General features: G+C 47.9%; 1 protein-coding gene across 1 annotated transcript in view; it reads left to right on the top strand.

Moving 5' to 3' along the window:
* The window catches only part of spns2 (SPNS lysolipid transporter 2, sphingosine-1-phosphate), an 80,617-nt gene that overhangs the window by 29,175 nt on the left and 28,942 nt on the right, over positions 1-22,500 (top strand). Inside the window, exons 3-4 of the mRNA XM_080550144.1 lie at positions 17,171-17,307; positions 21,207-21,358. Of these exons, the coding sequence (XP_080406270.1) occupies positions 17,171-17,307; positions 21,207-21,358 (289 nt within the window). The remainder of the gene's footprint in view (positions 1-17,170; positions 17,308-21,206; positions 21,359-22,500) is intronic.

The following is a 22,500-nucleotide window of genomic DNA, read 5'->3' as shown; positions in this document are numbered from 1 at the left end:
GTGCCTCTGATGTTCTTTGGATCCCGGAGGCTAGGGTTAGGGCTAAGTCTGCAGAGGCTAAGTCTTCAGAGGCTAAGTCTTCAGAGGCTAAGTCTGCAGGCTTAGAGACCGCGGCTCTGGACATCTGAACCCCTTAGCAACTGGGGGCTGTTACAAGTGTGGCCAACTTCATATGTTTATGGACAGCGCCGCTCTCACTCTCCGGTTACGCTCCGGTGGAGACGGTGATTTCCCTGGTCCCGTCTCTCAGAGGAGTGGAGCTATCACTGCTTCATCAGCTGTGCTGGCTGGTCACAGCTGCTCCTACTTTTCCGGTGGTGTCTCTCTCTCTCTCTCTCTCTCTCTCTCTCTCTCTCTCTCTCTCTCTCTCTCTCTCTCTCTCTCTCTCTCTCTCCTCTCTGTCTCTGTCTCTCTCGCTGTCTCTCTCTCTCTCTCTGTCTCTCTCTGTCTCTGTCTCTCTCTCTCTCCCTCTCTCTCTGTCTCTCTCTCTCTGTCTCTGTCTCTCTCTCTCTCTCTGTCTCCCTCTCTCTCTCTCTCTCCCTCTCCATCTCTCTCTCTCTCTCTCTCTCCCTCTCTCTCCCTGCCATGGTCTGTCAGCGGTTAAGGCGTGACGAGACACGTTCTCCTGGTTGGCATCTGTCCCTGGCTCTGCTGTCACTCAGACGGGGGCGCCTTGCAGAACCAGGAAGCTGTGGCCGTAGAGAGCGACCCCCTAAAAACACGCCGCCAGCGTCAACCTCAGCTGGGCGGCGTGCGTGGCGGGACTGACGCCGGGGCTCTCACGGTTTGAGGCTTCCGTGCTAGCTGCCTGCGTGTCTTCTGTGGCTCTGACGGCGGAGCTGCTACTGCCAGCCCTGTCTTTGTACGTCGAGTTCTGCCTGTGACGGCGTGCGTGGCAGGCGGGAAAGAATTATGCCAGAGTCCTGAACTCTAGACGGGCGCGAGACACGTTTGTGACGCGCGCCGCGCGGCCCGCACTAACCCGTTAACGCGGGTGCCGAAATGAAACACGCCGCTGATGGTTTAGGCTTGGCCGGTGTGTTTTAAGGGGCGAGGGAAAGAGTGATGGAGGGATGGAGGGAGGGGAGGAGTGAGAGAGAGTGTGAGGGGGGGCTGTGAGGCTTAATGACCCTGTATTGATTCCTAAACCAAAACAAAGCATTCACCCTGGTCATACACATATACACCAGACAACCTCTGGAGGTCCCCAGGTCTTTGTTTGGCAATTGGTATACATGCACACACATATTCTTCTGGACTACAGTGTGTAATGTAATGTGTGTGTGTGTGTGTGTGTGTGTGTGTGTGTGTGTGTGTCTGGAGCAGCTCTGAATGAGCTTGTCCCCTGGCCCAGCTCTGGGGCCACGGTGGTTGTTTTTGTAGGCCACGTCTCGGAGGAGGGCAGCTGCCAGACGATGATTGGCACCCCCTTCCACGCTCCCCCACCCCCCCACCCCCCCTACACTTCCTGTCCGTGAGCCAAAACCCGTCTCACAGAGCGGCTGCCAATCCAATCACGCCGACCAGAGCCAATTAAAACAAGCACGCCGCTCGCCGCAGTGAATCTTCTCCTTTGGAGACGTGGAGATCGGGTTTCCCCCACACACACGCACACACACACACACACACACACACACACACAACCCCCCATGTGGATAACTGCTCTCTCCTGCCCCCTCCACAGGACTCAGAACAGGAACAGCACTGAGGGGTTCGACAGAGACTGACAGAGACAGAGACAGAGACAGAGACAGAGACAGAGACAGAGACAGAGACAGAGGCAGAGACAGACAGAGACAGAGACAGAGAGAGAGACAGAGACAGAGACAGAGACAGAGACAGAGACAGAGACAGAGACAGACAGAGAGAGAGACAGAGACAGAGATAGAGACAGACAGAGACAGAGACAGACAGAGAGAGAGACAGAGACAGAGACAGACACAGAGACAGAGACAGAGACAGAGACAGACAGAGACAGAGACAGACAGAGAGAGAGACAGAGACAGAGGCAGAGACAGACAGACACAGAGACAGACAGAAAGACAGAGACAGAGACAGAGACAGAGACAGAGCCTGGAATAGGACATCCTATTTCATCCGTGATTCCTTTTCCCGTTCATCCCTCCCCAGTCCCCACACGAAGGGACGGGAGCTGGTGTTTAATGCTAACGAGGGGAGCTGGTGTTTAATGCTAACGAGGAGACGTTGTGATATTTCCCTCCCTGCTCTCTGAGTGTGAGCTCGGACCACGATCGATACTCCTGCAGCCTAGCCTGGCCCGGCTCGCCTGGGAGGGCCGCACGATTCTTTTATCTTTTTGGACTGACGTCAACAGATCAATAAGGAACACACAGACCGCCCCGGCGTCCCGGCCCAACCGCCGTGCTCTCGTCTGCAGGCCTACGTGGCCGGCATCACAAGGTGGAACAACAGGAGAGGCGTCATGCGTTCAGCTTTCATTCATTAGGAACAGGGTCGGTCTGCTCACTGACATGAGGATTATGTGTATGTGAATATCAGTGTTTTTTTCGTTCGGTGGATATGTGTGTTTGTGTGTTTGTGTGTTTGTGTGTTTGTGTGTTTGTGCGCATGCGTACAGGGCCTGTGTACGACTGTGTTTGTGTCCCCTGCGGTCCGTACGGTCCTGGCACACACTAACGGACACACACTGGAAGGTTCTCTGTCATTTCAGCGGTGGCCTGTCATTACGTCTTCTGCTCCTGTAGTTAGGGCAGGAAAAACGGCAGGAAAGAAAAACCTCTCGCCCTGCGCAAGAATGTCCCTGGTTCCCACTGCAGGACAGACCGCCACCAGCCGCCCAGGGAAAGTGTCTGCTGCCGAGGGAAATGACAGGACCGTTTACGTGCTGCCTCTTATCAGTCTGGCCCCTTTGAGCACTCAGTCTGGCTATTTGTTTGTTTGTTTGGGTGCGTTCCTAAATCCGCTCTGAGAGCGCACACAGAGCGCACACTGCGTACGACGTCATAAAGGGACCGAGTCATTTGATTGGACCAGACAAGAGGCATTCCATTCCGAGTGCTGATCAGATTCCCAGAGCGAGTTTACGAACACATCCTTTATGATGTTCACCTACATACACTTTACCGTCAATGTCATGTGTCTTCTTATGATCTTAGGATCGCTTAGGAGAGGCGAATCGACTCGGGCGACGAGCAAACGATCTGTTTTAAGCTTTCAGACGATTGAGACGTCGTAAACCGACACTCTCCGCCAGCCTACGGTATGTGTGTGGTACTAGCACACTTCCTCCACCACCCCCCAGAGGCGACAGCAGTGAGAGAGAGTCCTCAGCTTTCAGCAGCGGCGTCCAGTCCTCCAGGCCTCTCTGACGGAGCCTTCTAGAGCATTCTAGAGCCTGTTGAAAGCCCTGCAAGGCTCAAGCCTGAAACTCAAAGGCTAATGGGCTAGCCGAGCGACCCATGGTGACAAGAGAAGACTAACACCCCCTCAGAATACTCCAGATGGGTTCACTAAAAGCCATGGGGTTTTTACCCCAAACTTGGCAGCTTTCGCCGGTTGCCTTTCTGCGTAGAGGGCCGACCACTAGCATTCCTGTGCACCTAAACAGCCCTCTCCTCCATAGGCAGCGCCCCCAGGCCGCACAGAGCATTTATCAAACGACCGACAGGCCGCTGGGTAACACAACCCTACTGAAGTCTGAGGCGCTGTTGGCTTCCTTCTCCGTTCACTGGTGAACATAAATGCGAGGAATGCGGGGATGTTTAGAGCTCCGCCCGTGTGACTTTGGTGTGTAGTTTCGGCTTCGGAGGTTTTGGAGGGGGAAATACTAGGGCGAGAGAGAGAGAGAGAGAGAGAGAGAGAGAGAGAGAGAGAAAGGTTAGAGAGAGGGAGTGAGAGAGAGAACATTATAATGGGAGAATGTAGGAGGTGCAGCGGGGAGATATGATGACCTGTTCTGGCCAGCGCTGTGTGTCACACCCACCTCAGGCAGCCAGGGACGTTCATCATTAGAGGAGGAACAACAGGCTTCTTAACCCCGGCACTCCTACACACCACAGCTCTCTCTGCACCTGAGAGACAGCGCAGCGTAGCACAGCACCACACACACACACACACGCCGCTGTCGCCATACAAAACGCTTAGGCCCTGAGCCTTAGGGGAACTGTGATGTGGCTGAAGCAGAGGAGAGGAAAACCATTAGATGCCGTTATACGTATCTATCATATACGTAGACGTATAGATCTGATGTTTTCTCTTGTGGTTGTCTCTAGTAGCACTAGTCTCTAGTAGTGTGTGTGTGTGTGTCTGTGTGTGTGTGTGTGTGTGTGTGTGTGTGTGTGTAGCACAACAGTACAGTTTACTCTTCCTAACACACACTAGTAGGTTTGAGAACACCAGATGAAACATTGCAGTAGTCTGTGGTTAACTCCGTTCGTTCCCAGGATATCCTATCCAGGGCTGGTGAATATGTATCCTCTCTGCCCCGCCTGCGTGTTGCTTTGTGGATAAACGACCCCTGAGGTTATTGAACTAAAGTGTGGCGATGAGCTCACACAGCCGGAGGAGGGGAGACGACGGAGAAGCTGATACACTGACGATCGCTGTAGGTTGCAGTTTGTTTCATGTTTTATGTTACTACTGCGTTCCGTGGCAGATCATTGTGTTCCGCCTATAAGACTACGACTCCCAGACCTCCCGGAGGTTTAGTGTGTGTGATAAAAGCAGGGCGGCGGAAACCCCGGGTGGACCCGTCAACAAACCGGAGTGGCGTAGTCGGCGGTTATTGTGTCTTAGCTCAGCTCCTGAGGGGGACATGTCCTCATCTACCATGTTAATCCATTTCTCCTGCTCCTCCTCCTCCTCCTCCTCCTTCCTCCTCCCTCCTCCCTCTCACAGTTTTTCTTTTGAATTACACACCACTCACATTTGGGTAAAAAAAAAAGAAGAAAAAAAAGAAACATGCTGAAAAACTGATGTCGCTTGCCTATTCAAGTTAAATTTAGAGCTGGTTCTTTTGGGCTCTGGGCTCTCGTCTCTGTGAGCCAATGGGAGGATCTCCCTCCCTCCCCTCTTTCTCTCCCCCTCTCAATTTTGTAGCCAGTATGTTATGTAGGAAAAGGCTTTAGGTACTGGAGAAAGACTCCCCCTGTTGCCCAAGTGTCTGTTGCCACACACACACACACACACACACACACACACACACACACAGACACACACACACACACACACACACACACACAGAGAAAGAGAGAGAGAGAGAGTTACTGAGAGAGAGAGAGAGAGAGAGAGAGAGAGAGATAAAGAGAGAGAGAGAGTGACTGAGAGAGAGAGAGAGAGAGAGAGAGAGAGAGAAAGAATGACTGAGAGAGAGAGAGAATGAGAGAGAGAGAGAAAGAGAGAGAGAGAGAGGATATCCTCTCTGGCGTCTGTGTTTAGTACAAAAAATCTAGGAAACTCCGCTCACATTGCCAAACCATGTTGTGTGTGTGCGTGTGTGTGTGTATGTGTGCGTGCGTGTATGTGTGTGTGCGTGTGTGTGTGTATGTGTGTTTGTGTGTGTGTGTGTGTGTATGTGTGTGTGTGTGTGTGTGTGTGTGTGTGCGTGCGTGTGTGTGTGTGTGTGTGTGTGTGTGTGTGTGTGTTGGCTTCCTCATCATGGCTCTCTGCAGTCAGAGTGTAATGTAGACTAATGATGGCATTAGGGGCCTCCACCCAAACCTACAGGATTCAGATACTCATTTCCCCAGCTGTTCTGCACACCACTCACCTATAGAGAACAATAGAAAGCTGTGACAGAACCGTGTCCTCCTGTGGGAGTGTGTGAGGCTCCACAGTGTCACATACGCCACTGGCTCTTCCTTCCAGGATATGATGAGGGCTTCCTTCCGGAATCTTCTCTGCCGTACATCACTGAGACCTCACCAGGAAAAACAGGGACAGGCCGTGTGTGTGTGTGTGTGTGTATGTGTGTGTGTGTGTGTGTGTGTGTGTGTGTGTGCGTGCGTGCGTGCGTGCGTGCGTGCATGCATGCATGCGTGTGTCCGTGTGTGTGTGTCTCTGTGCGTGTGTGCGTGTGTGTGTGTGTGTGTGTGTGTGTGTCTGTGTGTCTCTGTGTGTGTGTGTGCATGCGTGCGTCCGTGCGTGCGTGCGTGCATTCATGCATTCGTGTGTGCGTGCGTGTGTGTCTCTGTGCGTGCGTGCATGCGTGCGTGCGTGCGTGTGTGTGTGTGTGTCTCCCCTGGTCTGTGAGTCTCAGAGGGGTCTCTGAACACGTCAGAAGTGGATCAGTAGATTAACACACAGTGTCACTTTGAAGAAGGAGCCCAATGGTTTCTGTAGGCAGAAGCAGGTGAGGATTACAGTGGGTTTCTGCCCTCTGTATGAGTGAAAGGGACTAAACACACTGGATGGTTGTCTGTATTATGCTCCCTGTTCACAAGGCAAACACGCTGCTTCCTGGTCGATGGCCTCGCATTGCCTGCTAATCTGTTTGCTTTGTCTGTATTCTTTCCTCTCCTCGATAGACATGTTCTCAAACAGGCCTAATACTAAACAGAGCCTCGAAACTCCATTGACATTCTGGGCTCTTTTAGAGTAAGCGTCTAAGCCTTCCCTAACCCTAACCCTAAATAAGAATAACAAGAGAGAAATGTCATTGTCACATTGTGTATGAGAAAGCTTCCTATGAAGGTCAATATCGGCCAACGCACATAGCATACACATCTGTTATTCTTGACCTGAATACGCCCGATGAATGCATTTGCGTTTCTTTATCGGTGTGTCCCTGTTCTGGGCTTAAGAAAGTAAGTGCTTTTGTTCTGTGCTTTGAAGTGTCGGTTCTTGAGGAAGGAAGAGAGAGAGAGGAGGTGGATTATCTTTTTTCGCTGGCAGCAGGGCTGACATTCATAGTTTGAGTGCTTCACATAATTCTCCATTTGTGTATAGCCGATACTGAAGCGAGAGGTATGTAAGGGTTGGACTACCGTCCTCAACCATGCTGTTGGTGTTTCCCACTCTGGGTTTGAACCTGAAACCTCAGGCCCAACAGGTGTGGTTGTCAACACACCGTGAATGTGTTTTTTTACCTTCACACTTATGTAACAAAAATGTCTGCCCACAAGATGCAGTCACTGAGGTGAGTCACTACTAGGAAGCGAGTGTCACTTTAGCAGTGAGGTGAGTCACCGCGATGACCCCGATGACCCCAACGTCACGACAACAAAAGCACCAGTTGTAACGAGCTGAGTTGTTGCCACCGTGTCTCAACAAAGTGTCACGTTTCCAGGGAGCACCAATCACAGTTTGAGCTCCGAAACGCAGTGCTTGTTTTACCTGCTTTGCGTCTTCAAAGAGGTGAGTTAGGGAGAGACTGAGAGAGGCAGGGTAACACGATCTTTCTGAGAGCAGACTATTCTGAGGTTATCAAAACATCTGAGGCTGTCAAAGCTTGTGAAAGAGTTGTGAAACATAACTTCATAACTATAATGAAGTCATAATGAGAGGTAGAGATTCATACCTCTCCAGTGTTAGGCACTCAGTATAACATGAATGTGTTTGGTTGGTGAACCACAACTGATAGCATATCCTGGTGCTCACAGGAGGCCTAGTCACGTCTCATTACGGTAGATGAGATAGTTATAATAAACGTATTGTTTGATTATGTAGTAAAGTACAAACATAAAATAAGATTCGACATATAACATTATGTTATTGAACATGATTGCAATTCCATTAGACCCAACATTAGCAAGTGTCCTAAAACGCCAACCCAGGCCAACACAGCAAGGTTTAAAAAATAGAAAAAGATTTGAGTAGGTAGCTATCAAAATGAGTCAGAACTAGTTGGCACTCCAAACACCCCCCTCGAAACCCAGCAGATAACCTTGGCAGTGACAGAAAGGGCAATGACAGAGGAGTTAGAGGAGAGTCAACAGAAACCGAAAATGGGAGTTGTATTTGTGGAAGCAGAATGTTTGTAAGACCACTCACACCTACTGTACACACACACACATGCACACATGCATGTTAACAGGTTGAAGTGACACTGTGTAATGTATAGAGCTGTAAACGGCCCTTAATGACAACACGGACATGTCAAGGCCTGCAGTTAGGATGTAGTTATTCTATCCCTCAATTTCGCCCCTGTCAGCCTGTAGCTATTTGAATCCCTCAGTCTGCAGACCTTATAGCCTTAACTATGTGCTGCTGGCTGTCAAACCTCACAGCTGCCAGCCCAACTGTGATGCATGTCTATTTATCTGTCTGTCTGTGTGTCTGTCTGTCTGTCTCTGTCTGTCTGTCTGTCTGTGTGTGTGTGTGTGTGTGTGTGTGTGTGTGTGTGTGTGTGTGTGTGTGTCTGTCTGTCTGTCTGTCTGTCTGTGTGTCTGTCTGTCTGTCTGTCTGTCTGTCTCTCTGTCTGTTTGTCGGTCGGTCGGTCTGTCTGTCTGTCTGTCTGTCTGTCTCTCTGTCTGTTTGTCTGTCTGTCTGTCGGTCTGTCTGTCTGTCTGCCTGTCTGTCTGTCTGTCTGTCTGTCTGTCTGTCTGTCTGTGTGTCTGTCTGTCTGTCTGTCTGTCTACACTGTGTCATGGGGGTAAGATCCTGATGTTTTCCTGTCCCTGACACCGTACGTTTATGACCAGGGACACGGAGGTAGGAACAGTTATGAACAGTTGCCGTCTACAAAAGTTTCACGAAAAAAGATCAAACAGTCCCACTGTGCGTCTGGTCTCCTACAGCCGTGTCCAACGCCTGGCGCAGGTGCCCTCTTCAGCGGGGGCTGCTTCATAGGGAAATGTCTCCATAGAGCCGCACTCAGTGAATATCAATCACACATACCCAAAAGCTTCAGCTTATGCTTTATTCATGGGGATAAAACAACGGATTTCAATCGTTGGGGGTGAGTCATCGCAGAGGGGGTTGTTCCGTTGGCCAATCAAAGGGCTGACAGGAAGTCCGGGTGTTCCTAGTCTCCCTGGAGGGGGGGATGTGTCGATGAGGCAGACCACCTCTGCTAAAGCCACTACTACCTCAGTGGAGGCAGACCAGCTCCTTAGAGATTGTTCTAGATTTTAAGGCCAGGTCTCTGTGTTACTATATTACAGTCTGACTTACACTGTTAGTGGGCTATGCTCTCTAGTGAGGGGTTAGGACTGGCTCGTTGTGGGCTGTGCCTTAGTGGTTTACAGAGAGAACACTGTCTCCTCCACACACAAAAAAACCTCAGTTCGCCCACTCAGTAAAACCCCATTAAATATCTTTAACCATGCGCTCTTCTCTGGCTGTTTTTCCACCATTGTATATCAACTATATTCTGATAGACTGGTGTGGTCTGGATCAATGACACACTTAAGTATTTGCGGAGGCGGGGCTGTAGATCTCTCCTTGGGTTGGCTGCCATGGCTGCCATGACGCCCAATAACAGCGCGGCATGCTTAGTCACCCGTTGCCTGCGTGACGACACCCCCTCATATCCAGCATCACAGAGGCGGCCTACCTTAAGTTTACGTTTATTTCGAACAGCAGTCCAAGTACATTGGGATACAAATGATTTCAAAAATAAAGGGAAAAAAATCCACATGGTTAAGCTGTCCGAAAGGGAATAGGAGGAAGCAAAGCTTATTTGTCCCCATTCACACACTACAGTTACAGTAGCGTAGGTTTACAACAGAAACAAACAACAACAACAAAAACAATCAGGCTCAATTTTGTCATTCAAATTCAAATACACACAATACAGGATACAAACTATCATACACAAATTTTAGCAAATGGCATGTCCTGTCTCTTCCATGTTGTATCTAGAAAGGATATCATTCTTATACATTGTTTTAAATTGCAGTTCATTAGTACACCTTTGGAGCTTTTCCTCAAGGCCATTCCACAACACAACTCCGCAGATTGATATACAACATCTTTTAACGTTAGTTTGTGCGTAATGCTGTCTCATGTTAAGTTCTCTTCTAAATGTATAGTCCCCCCCTCTCTCAGTGAATAGTCTTTGCAAATTGCCCGGCAACAGTTCATAGTTGGCTTTATACATAATCAGTGCTGTCTTGAAATCTACTATATCCATCAGTTTCAGGGTATGCATCTTCATAAAGAGAACATTGGTATGATCAAGATATCCAGCATGATAAACTATTCTTACAGCTCTTTTTTGTAATATGCATAATGGTTGTAAAGTGGTTTTGTATGTATTTCCCCATACTTCAGGACAGTAATTCAGATATGGCAGAACAAATGAATAATATAATTCCTCTCCTTGTAGGGTTAAGCCTCGTCAAAGTTAACTACCGTACGTGTGTGATTCATCTCCCAGGTGCATCACAACGAAACTAGATACCGCCTGAGTCAAAAGTAGAAGCGTTTCTGTGTCCGTTCTCACACAAACCATTGTCCTACGGATGGAATGTCCCGAAAGCAGCCAATCACTGTAATTGATGTAATTTGCACCTTCAGAGACAAACTGGTCCGCCCTCAGTACTCACCTTAAAGGTATGCCTAGCATCTCATTTGGCATTTAAGGAATGTTCTCAGCTACAGGTTTGACACTTTACAGGTCAAACAAGTGTTTGAAAAAACTGGAATAGTGGTGTTTTTATTTATTTATTTATTATTTCACCAGTGTTCGAATAGGGTTCAATAGGGTTCATCTATTGCCCCCCCCCCCCCCCCCCCCCGGTCCTCTCAAAAACAACACAGAGAATAAGAGAGTTCACGAGAGACTTTGAGACTTTCTTCATGAGTGCCTCGGGCAGTACAACTCCACACACAGTTGTTTCGAAAAACAAGGAGAATGAAGAATGAAGTAGAGAGGAGAGTCATCATTCATTCATGCTGAGAGATCCAAGACTGCTCCACCTAGACCACCATCAAAGGCCTCTCCCCTCAGAGATGATGAGGGTCTACATCGGTGAACACTCGCTCTGCAGTGAACAGTGAAGTTGAGTCCACTCTTCGGTCTGGGACTTGTGTGAAGCACAATTATGTTTTTACCCAGAAATGTCCTTGACATCTAATAAGGGGGTCATCCCCAGAGAGACCGTACGTATTCAAGTAAAGGACACGTTTGTGTGTCTCGTAATCGGTTGTGAAGTGAGAGGGTTGTACAGACATGATAGCCTAAGGCTATTACTCTGCCTAAGAGGACAAGAACACATTTCATGGACAATTATAACTACTAACAGAACGTTACTGAAAGATCGAAATCTGGTGTTACGCTAATGGAAAGGGAACTTTCTAGAAGGGAATTCTAATGATAAAGGCCCGTCTGCCGTGTGTGTGTGTGTGTGTGTGTGTGTGTGTGTGTGTGTGTGTGTGTGTGTGTGTTCAGTGGAGGATCAGCAGAGGAAGAGGGGCTGAGTTCAAGTTGTTGAGTCACTTCCCTGAGAGACAGATGTCTGGGGTTTGTCCTCCATCAGTGACAGCTCACAGAGACACACAACACAACCAGATCAATAGCCTAGGTCTAAGGACTCAATCCTTCTGATGACCCTCAGGAATGACTCAGAATTTTATGGTTATGATAAAAAACGGTTAGTGACGGAACGTCTATAGGACTGATAAAAGCTCCGGATATCGCGCCCATAGCACCGACACTGACCTCTTTATGAGAGCCTTATCAAACACATCACAATCACGGCACACATGACACATTACAGCCATGCCATTCAACACACTTGTGTCAATCTTCCCTCGTCAAACATTCGTAGACTGTTAATCTCCTATAACCAAACACTATAGCGTCGGTGGAGGATGTCTGTGTCGCCGCATTCCTCAGAGGCCAGCTCATAGTTGGCTCTGCCCCGTTACTTACACCAGTGGAAACGTGGGTAGACTAGAGACATTAGGGTTCAGATCTTTGCTTTTTTTAAAAAAAAAAAAAAAGTCAGTCAAGCTGGCCATTGTCCTGTGAATTAGCTCATCAAAGCCGTTTCCTCCTGGTCGGTTCATGGCATAAACAACCAGAAGGTAAACCCACCGAACGGAGGAAACCCGCTCCAGATGAGCCCCCCGCATCGACTCCCCACTGTTGATTCCAGGGGTTTCCTGCCATACACGTGTGTGTATACACAGCAGCTAGGCATGCTAGCTTTATTTATCGAAGATTATTTGTCTTTAGCCTCCGCTAGCCTTGTCTGATTACGGTGCTGTGTAGATCAAATAGCGATGTATGTGGACCCCATGTGGTGGTATCAGTCCCCAGACATAACGCAGTCAGCCGAGACACTTTTTTGCATTTACATTTTTGGCATTTAGCAGACGCCTTATTCCAAAGCGACTTACATACATTTGAATACTAAGCAAGTGAATCATCAATCCACCAGTCGTAGCAGGAAGAGTAATCCAGCTCAGGCCCGGGGCCATTGATAGAAGGAAAACCCTTCTCCTATCACCTTCTTCTAAACTCTTTATTTTTTTTATATTTTTTTACACTGGAGAAACAGAGAAACAGTACAAGGGGGGCAAATAGAAGTTTTTAGGGACACAGTAGAGGGGAAAGCGGGTGTCTTTAGGAGACGCAGTGCTGAGGGGCAGAAGATGTCTCAGGAGGAGCAGTTAAGGTGTAACCTGAAGAGATGGGTCTTCAGTCTACGACGGACACAAGACGCAACGACAGACAATGGTGGTCAGGCTTGGAGTATGAGTAGTAAGAGCGGACGGAGGGAGCATATTGAGGATTATTCCTAAAACGTCTTGATCCTTATCCCCTGGCTTAAAGAAGCCGTTTATGATATAACGAACCGAAGACTAGTAGAAGTGGGGAAAATGGGAGAGAAAGTTCCTGTCATGTCTTGTTAACTCTTCGAGTAAAGTTGATGTGGGAACAGGGAGGGAGTCATGGTTTATTTCAGTCTCCTGCAGTTTTTTATTTGATCCCCTCTGTCAAAAAAACGGAGAGCTCTTTCTTCTCCGGCCATCAGCGAGAGTGAAAGGGGAGCAGCATTATGTCTGTTTTAAACATACTCTTCAGACTGACGGGCCAATCCACTTATCCTGTGAAGGAGTTGAGTCGACACAAATGGGCCTGAGCAGCTCTTTAAGATTAGGAAGCAGAACGGGAGATGATAGTGAGAGTACACATGAGAGTGTTCAGGGTTTCAAAGCAATGTTTTTGGACTCAAGTATGTTTTAAATTATAAATACTATACTGCCAAAGCGTTGGCCCATGGGGATAGTTTTCAAGTCATTTAGCCCCTTTTACTGTAAGTGTGTAAGTGCCTTGTTCAAATGACTCCTCGGTTAAGGAGATGTCTGTATTGCTGATGAAAGGCTCTGCATGGTGTGTCAGTAGAGATTAGAGAACCAGGTGGAACGAGCCAGCCTTGATTCTGTGGAAGGGTGTGGCTGTTTTGGCAAAAACAAACAATCTGACAACACTCCCTGTCTCCTTGGTCAAGCAGTCAAATGGCCACCAGTAATAGCACAATGGCAGAGTAATTAATCATACTGTTTAATGACGTAAACATCACAAAGAAAATAGCTGTAGGTTGTAGTCACTGTACACCTGTTCTGTACCCACACAGTATTGGATACCTCACCGATCTTCTTTCTATCCAGTAAGAATGTTGGAATCTCCGTGACCTTTCCGACTGACTGCATCAGTGTAATAAGTACTCGCAATCAAGCTTAAGGGTGTGTGCACCCTGCCTTGTGCATAGTTCATCATCATAATAATAATAGTGTGGATTTATATAGAGCCTTTCTCAAACCCATGGACGCTTAACAGATTTCATAGACAGACAGACAGACAGACAGACAGAACAGAAAACAAAGCAAAGAAACAAAGACAACGAGAGTGACAAACTAGACTAGAGGCCAAAGGCCTTAGAACAAGTGGGTTTTGAGGGCTGATTTGAAGGTGTCCAGGGTAGAGGGGGCATTGCGGATCTCTGTGGGGAGAGAGTTCCAGAGGGTGGGCAGAGCTGCCACACTGAAAGCTCTGCCCCCGGAGGTCCGTAGGTAAGAGTCTGCTGCCTGAATGTTTCATAGCACTACTCTACATGTTGTGTAATCAGGTTTGTAAACGATGGTAATCTATTAGTTTCTGTTTGAACTGAAGCGAAATCTGCATACGCTCGGGGAGGTAGTGAATCATTATCAGAGACGCTAACAGCGAACGCAGTCCTGGACTCCAACACACCGCCGGGTTAATGAGAGGTCATCGTGGCTGACGCTCACACATTGTCAAACAAACCCCGAGTGTTTTGAACGGTGGGAGGTGATAATGAACCCTCCGAACATGACACATTTGATTGATCAAATCCCAATCTCACACGACACAGGCGTGACAATGACAGCCCTTGCCCCTGTGTGGTGTCCCTCTCTTAATTGCGTTAATTAACAGTAATAATAACAGAAAGTCAATAATAACAGGCCCTTGTTGTACAGACGGGCCTCTCTTTAGCACTGTCACACCAGTGAGATTAGCGCTGTCCCCCCCCTAGGCTATTTAAACCCGTGTGAGGCAGCTGGTGGAGGGTGATTGCAGACCTCTCCCTGTCTTATCTGTGTGTCAGTGTAAGACTCCCTGCCATTTGGCGTGCAAGCAGAGCAGCGCTACAGCACTGTGGTGGACCAGCGTGGAACACTCAACCAGAGTCATTTAGCCTTACACAATAGACGCACAGCATGGCTGCTCAATATTGATGGGGCTTAGAGGCTGCAAAGTGCAGGGAGGAGGGAGGGAGGGAGGGAGGGATAGACTTTGAGGTTGGTGACACCTGCCTAGAAAGACCTAAGGCATTATTTGTTATGAAGGAGTGTTTCTCAATGGTGGTGTTGAAGAGATCAGAGGAGATGAGAGGAAACAGTGGTAGGAACAGTGGCAGGTTTAATAATAATGACTCCACATCAGTGAACACCTACAGGTCACACTGACAGGACACCACCACGCCCAGGTGAACAGGGGACACATCAAGCATGTCCCCACCAGGGTGTGTAAGACCTAGAGAGGCGTGTGTGTGTGTGTGTGTGTGTGTGTGTGTGTGTGTGCACGCTTGTGTATGCGTGTGTGTGTGTGTGTGTGTGTGTGTGTGTGTGTGTGCATGTGTACGTGCGTGTGCATGTTTGTATGTGTGTGTGTGTGTGTGCATGCGTGTGTATGTGCGTGTGCATGTTTGTGTGTGTGTGTGTGTGTGTGCGGGTGCGTATACATGTGTGGGTGTGTGTGTGTATGCGTGTGTGTACGTGTGTGTGTGTGTGTGTGTGTGTGTGTGTGCGTGTGCGCGTGTGTGTGCATGTAGTGCGTGTGCATGTTTGTGTGTGTGTGTGTGTGTGTGTGTGTGTTTGTGTATGTGTATGTTCTCTTGACACAGTGCTTGGGGTAACTGTCAAGGAATTCCCCACCATTGGTATGTATGTGTTACTGTAGGTGGTTAGACTGACTCCACAATGCTGTCAGTTCAGTTCACTTAACCAAGGTGATGTTGATTGATGAGCTGCCCAAAGGCACAATAATGAATATGAACATAAATCATCATAAAAGCATTGACACACATCAGCTCACACCAGCTCACACCAGCTCACACCAGCTCACACCAGCTCACACCCGCTCACACCCGCTCACACCAGCTCACACTTGACCCTTATTTGTTTCGCACAAGAACACTGATTTCCCAACAGTCTCTCTTCCCTTGTTGTGAGTTTAGAGGAACAGTCGTCTTGGAAACCAAGTCAACGGTGACATACAGGACCAGAATGTGTCCACTTTAGCATTTTCTCTTCCTCTAAAACGGAAAGATCTTCGGTATCAACATGTGGGCCTCCATATCTGGCCTGGAGCACGGCTATGTAGAACTGCAGTGTCTGTCTGCTATCGTACGCTAGGCAGTAAGTCTGCTGGCTCAGTCAATGAGAGTAGGACAGACCCACTGGGCTATGTTATTTCTAACACCAACTACTCTAGTTTCTGCGCCTAGTTTGGCTGTAGCCTGTAGGCTGCACACACACACACACACACACTGTACTAGTGTCGAGTTCATCAAATAAGTCTACATTGTTAAAGAGACATGATGCTCTCTCAGGTCAGTGTGGTGGTCATCCCTATTAGACATGTATCCGTAATGCTGCCGGTCTCTGGGTGTTACATAACCTGCCCCTCCTATCCTCTCTGCGGCCTACAGGATGGTGTTTATGCTGATGATGCGTCGAACCTCCCTTGAAGAGCGCTCGGCTCAAAAGCCCGTTGTCAGACGTTTGCTGTTGTCAAGTATACCCTCTCTGCCCTTCATCTGCAAAGAAATAAATCTGTTGTCTGAGAGCATAAAAAATTCACGCCCGCCTGGGGTTTGTCTTTCTTGTAATTATTGGCTCAAACGCCCGAGGGGGAGATGTTGTCAAATCAGCAGTCAAGAGAATTAATGAAACCCACTTCCAGGCTCACTTCAGACACACATTTATTCACGGCCCGCTTCAGAGAGAGAGAGAGGGGATTACTTTACCCAAAAGACCCAAAAAACATTGTTTCTTTCTCTCCCAGACGATCAAAGATCGAATCAGATCAGCGACGATAACAGGCTGAGGACGTCCTAGAGACCTCAAGTCACATGACCTGGCGTCGTACGTTAGAAATAGCTCTTCTTATCATCCCCTCGTTATTATGCTTTCACCACCCTCACTGTCATGTCACTTTAAATATGCATGGTGGATAATGGGATCCTGAGTGAGAGTGTGAGTTAGCCAGATTGTGACCTCTGGAAGTCCTTTACTGTGGTGCTGCTGGTAGCAGCAGGGTGAACGTAGCATAGAGACCCACCCAGGAGTCTGGCTCAGTCTCAAAGCTATTATCCATCTTGGCCTTGTTATGGTTGTAATGTTTTCAATGTTTTCAATTAGTAATGTATGTTGTTGTTGTTGTTTGTCTCTTGTCTGTCTGTATTTTTGTCATAGTTGTACTCTTATTATTTCTGCTGTTATGATTGTGATATAATGTTAGGACCCTCTTGATGATACATCTCAAGGGGTTTATCCTAATGAAAGAAATGTACAACTCAAAGTAGACAAGTAGAGCAGGGGACACTGCACTGGATATTTCTCAGACCGTTGCAATATTATCACACAATCATTCACTGACTACTCTTCAATAGAACGATATAGAACGAATAGAACGCAACTGTCAAATGTCTTTGGTGTGAGAAGAGGAAGGCTAAACTAAAGTGAGTGTTCTCTCTTGTTTCCATCTCCACAGTGTTCATCTGCAGCTTCATGGTGGCGGCTCCCATCTTCGGTTACCTGGGCGACCGGTTCAACAGGAAGGTCATCCTGAGCTGTGGAATCTTCTTCTGGTCCGCCGTGACGCTCTGCAGCTCCTTCATCTCCAAAGAGGTACGGCATGACATCACTTCCTGTCTACAAGCATGACATCACTTCCTGTCTACTGACCAATGTCTTCAGCGTCCGCTAACTATAGTCAATGATATTAAATGAGTTCAACCGACTGCTTCACCGTTAAAGGGACCATTGAAACCTCTTCAATAAGTGCTTCACTGCATCCAGCAGTGCTAGCATTACACTAGTGGGGCGCGGCTGTGGCGCAGGAGGTAGAGCCCCCGTCTAATGATCGCAAGGTTGGTAGATCGGCGGTTCGAGCCCCGGCTGGCCACATGTCGAAGTGTCCTTGGGCAAGACACTGAACCCCAAATTGCTCCCAGTGAGCGGGGCCGGCCGGCGCCTTGCATGGTAGCTTGCCGCCATCGGTGTGTGAATGGGTGAATGAGAGGCCGTTGTAAAGTAAAGCCCTTTGGATAAAGGCGCTATGTAAGTGCGTCAGTCCATTTAGTATTATCCTCTACAACGAGCCTTATGATGGGATGTTTTGATGCGCAGCACATTAAGATGCACATCTCTTCACCTAGCGGGCTAATTGGTTTGTTATGATGGAGACATGAAGGTTAGTGACCGCACCATAAGAAGCTAACAGACGCGCTCAGCCAAAACAAAGTTGTCTGTCACGCTAATTCCGATTAAATGACATGCCCATTTAGCGTGACAATGACTTAGCCTTGGTAGACGTTCTGTTACAGCACTACTGCTCTCTTCTGTGTCTGCTCCTGTCACTGCTCAACTGCTAGGAAGAGCCAGGGCATATCTCCCGTCTCACTCCACACATGTCACAAAGGCCATTACATGATGAGGTCATCGGGCTGTTTCTCCATCTTCTCCACCCCCTCCATGAATTGGAACTCCAAAGACGTCCTCTAATCTGTCAATCAAAGAGTTAGGTCGCCGTGGACGGCTCTTATGTAACAGTTTGAGGCGCAGCAGCCATAAGATGCCCTGTAACATTTGAATAGCACAACTGATGCTGATCATTATGCTACATTTTAGTAACCGACTTGGGGTATTTTTAATAGCTTTTTAGTGAAAATGTCACTCAACACTTATGTAATAAGGGGAAAGTAAATTGAATGTAGAATCAGATCAGATCGGCTGTGTTCCACTTCCCTAGACAACAACATGTCCCTGAGCTGTCTCTCAATTATCGTCTTCAAAGGATTACTTCTACATGATTTGAGCGATTGGAGGCAAATTACATAGAAGTGATGTTCCTCCTTAGGGGAAGACAACAGTCTTGTCATTAGTGAAAGTATATATATATATATATATATATATATATATATATATATATATATATATATATTTTATCTTGCATAATCCCATTGCTGCTTTTGACAGAAAACCAAAAGCTAAATGTCTTGCCATGCTGTAAGCGAGCCTCAGTGAAGATATGCACATATTTTAGACGCTTGTGTTTCATCTTTATGTATCATTGTGTCCCAGAGGATGAAAGAAGGGAGATTTGTTATATTGCATACAGTTGTATCTCATAAATCTAAACTGAAGGGGACAAATAACAAAGATAGGTACTGTTTGTGCTACTTTCTTGTTGCTGTTGTTGTTGTTGTTATTGCTGCTGCTGCTGCTGCTTTTAGACCTTCGGTCATTCAAACCAAAGAGCATTCGTGGTCTGACCACACACACAAAAACAATATGAGTGCTACTATCAAAGAATCCACTAAACGCCATGCCCCAGGAGAAAATAGCCTGCTCGTAATTCATTCAAGATATAACTGCATTGTATTATAGTGTAACAGGCCAACCGACAAGAACAGGACTATAATCAATGTTGTAATTCATTCAAACGCGTACGGAAAAATATTATTTTAAACCAATGGAAGAGGAAAAACAGTTTAGTGTCGCATAACAACACATTATTTAAAATGACACACCAAACACCACAGCACGACAAATTCTGGCCAAGAGCGTGTCACACTGTATCACAGCTTGGGTGATGTGTGTGTTGTGTATGCTCTTCAGAGGGTGTGTGATGTGTGTGTGTGTTGTGTATGCTCTCCAGAGGGTGTGTGATGTGTGTGTGTTGTGTATGCTCTCCAGAGGGTGTGTGATGTGTGTGTGTGTTGTGTATGCTCTTCAGAGGGTGTGTGATGGCTGTGTGCGTGACCTTGTGTTGTCATGGCTCATCCAACTAGGGCCGCATGTGACAGGCTCGTGTCATGGTAGGGGTCATGGTTCTGTTGCTCCTAGCCCTTAATTAATCCTCCTCACACACACACACACACACACACACACACACACACACACAGAGACAATAATGACATCAAATCATCATAGTGCAGAAAGAGCAAAGAACTGCTCCAGTCTGTGTAGGCTCCTGTCCTGTCAGACAGCCAATCACATAACAGAACAATAAGTGCTTCTGGGGGGGGGGGTGACTGTCACACTGCAGACTGTCAGGTAGGGAGAAGGCGAAGAACGAAGAACTAATGGACTGTGGGTGTACGCCGCAGAGCATAGCTCTGTGGTCCTCCGTTCAGCAGTGTAAAAACACCCCTCCCCCCCTCCCCGTACCCTCTCATATCAGACATTTCTGTTATTTTCATATCCTTTGGTGTGTACTGTGACTGTGACGCTTTCTCTGACACCAATACAGCCTTCCCTTCTTATAATAGCATATCTGTTTTTAAATGGATATCTTTCATCTTGGCGCTGCGCGGGGGTGCTGTTGCTAGGCTAGAGTCCTCAGCTTCCTGTCAGAGTGTCACCATGTCAACGTCATTTCACAGGTGTTCCACACTCGCATCATCGACAGGAAGTGCGAGGAAGGTTGTTCCTCGCTCACACAGGAAACCCTAACTAGTGGGGAGAGGGAGAGGCAGGGCTAGCTGCCGTGCGCCAGACGGGCTGATGCTTTCACAGCGTGTGTCAGAATTTAGACAGCGGGCCTCAGAAGTGGAACCAAATGGTCAATTTCAGATAAAACATGCTGCTGCTCGCTCTCCACCGCTCCCTACGGAGCCCCCTCTCTCTCCCCCTCTCTCTCTCCCCCTCTCTCTCCCCCCCTCTCTCTCCCCCTCTCTCTCCCCCTCTCTCTCCCCCCTTTCCTCTTTCTCCATCTTTTTTCTCCACGCTGCATCACACACACATCTAATCATCTGGAATGCCCTCAAAGTATTCCCATATTTCCCATTGTATGCACCCCCCCCCCCATCCCCAGTGTCAATTCCTAGAATATATCCTGGCATCAGGATTGTTAGAGGAGCTCCAGTGGGTAGAGGGTGAGGAGAGGAAGAGGAGAGAAGAGAGAGGGATGGGATGGAGACAGAGTAGAATGAGAGAGAGAGAGAGAGAGAGAGATGACACGTTTTTTAACAGTGTGTCTTCACAGATGGCTATAACCTGATAATTCAGTTTTTGTTAGGAAGGGAGGGTGCCAGAGACTCTTCCTGTCACTGCCCACTGTAAAACAACTACCAGAGGTCAAGGGTGAGGGCCCACATTTCAGTCAGTTGAAAAATAGGGCAGTTGTCTTTCTAATAGAAGGACTATTGTCATTCGTTTTGGGCTTGAGCTCTGGGGGGGGGGGGGGGGGGTTTGAAATCCTCTAATCTCATGTCACTGCTTTCTACTTTCTGTTTGTATGTTCTATTTTGATGTTCTCTTCGCTTGGTAATTCCCCTTAATTGTAACAACAATATGGACAGATTTATGGAGCTGCTGTGCTGCTGAGTAAGCATTCAGGAGAATCAGGGCGGAGGGGGAAATAAAGAAATGGGTTTCACATGGAGTAAGCAGTGTTCTCCTGTGATGTGGCTGGGAGTGAAAGCCAGTGGTTTTCCAAGGGCAACAACAGATGAATACCTTCTGTGAGGTCTATGAGGTCCTTTCTCTCCCTAACCACATGACTCCTCCTCTCCTCCCTGCAGTACTACTGGCTGTTCGTCCTGTCCAGAGGGCTGGTGGGCATCGGGGAGTCCAGCTACTCCTCCATCTCGCCCACCATCATCGGGGATCTCTTCACCAACAACAGCCGGACCATGATGCTCTCTGTCTTCTACCTGGCCATTCCTCTCGGAAGGTAAACGAGCCCGTCGATCAGCCCAGAAACCAGACAACCAGTCCTAGAATAAATAACTAAATAACTAGAGGTTAAAGATGAGCATCTTTGATATGAAATAATTCAATACTGTAGGTCAGGTGTGCATTGTCCTGTCCATGAATGGTATGAACGATATGAATGGATCAATTAAACATGAATAGTTATATCAGAGACAGACAGACAGACAGACAGACAGACATACAGACAAATGACTTTCATTCCGGACATTCAGGAGAAAGGACTGTGAGAAGAGGTCGGCATTGAGAATAGAATTAGACTCAAAGTTTATCAGTAAAATCATCCTTGGTTTGAAAAGGTCAGCGCTCCTTCCCTTCCTGTCTCTCTCTTTGTGTCTCTACCCCCCCGCCAGACAGAAAGGGCCAGGCACTTAAGGTTTGACAAGAAATAAAAGGAGAGTTTTATGAAAAAGCTGAGAAACGCTCTCAGTCAGGGCAGTGGGAGACCTTTTTGGGGGAGGGGCGGGGGCGGGCAGGGGGAGGGGGGGGGCAGGGGGAGGGGCGGGGGCGGGCAGGGGGAGGGGGGGGGCAGGGGGAGGGGCGGGGGCGGGCAGGGGGAGGGGGGGGGCGGGGGGGTTAATAAGCACAAAGCTTTAAGTCCTTTTCAATTCGGAGCTAAAAAAGGAGCCAAGGAGGAGGAAAACAAACAAAGCGAATTGATAATAAAAAAAAACGAATGCGTCGGTCGGTCGGTGAATGAATTAATGCGGTGCGGCACTCAGGGTTTAGAGTTATTTACTGAGGATAATCCCCCACAGGGAGGCTGGGAGCCTCTGCCTGGCTGCAGCAGCCTGTCTGTCTGGTCTCACCCAGGAGGAGCCGCAGACAGACGCTACGCTCCGTGAATGAGAAACACACTGCAGTCTCACAGAGGCAGGGCTCAGCTACTGTCTCTCTCTATTCTGTTCTAAAGCATTAGTAGTACCTCCTCCTATCAATGTGTAAGGCTGTCTGTCTGTCAATGGATCTGAAAGCTGAAACAGAGAGAAATGAGAGGAAGGGTAGTTATTTGTGTTATTTGTGTTATTTGTGTTATTCGGCATTGCATGTCAGCCCAATAAGCTCTATGGCTGATTGAAAAAAAGAAGATAGAAATTATTGATT

This window comes from Nansenia antarctica (genome assembly GCF_963989245.1).
Source record: "Nansenia antarctica genome assembly, chromosome: 20".
In the NCBI taxonomy this organism is placed as follows: Eukaryota; Metazoa; Chordata; class Actinopteri; order Argentiniformes; family Microstomatidae; genus Nansenia; species Nansenia antarctica.
The sequence above is the reverse complement of the archived record's forward strand: the minus strand, read 5'-3'. Positions and strand labels throughout refer to the sequence as shown.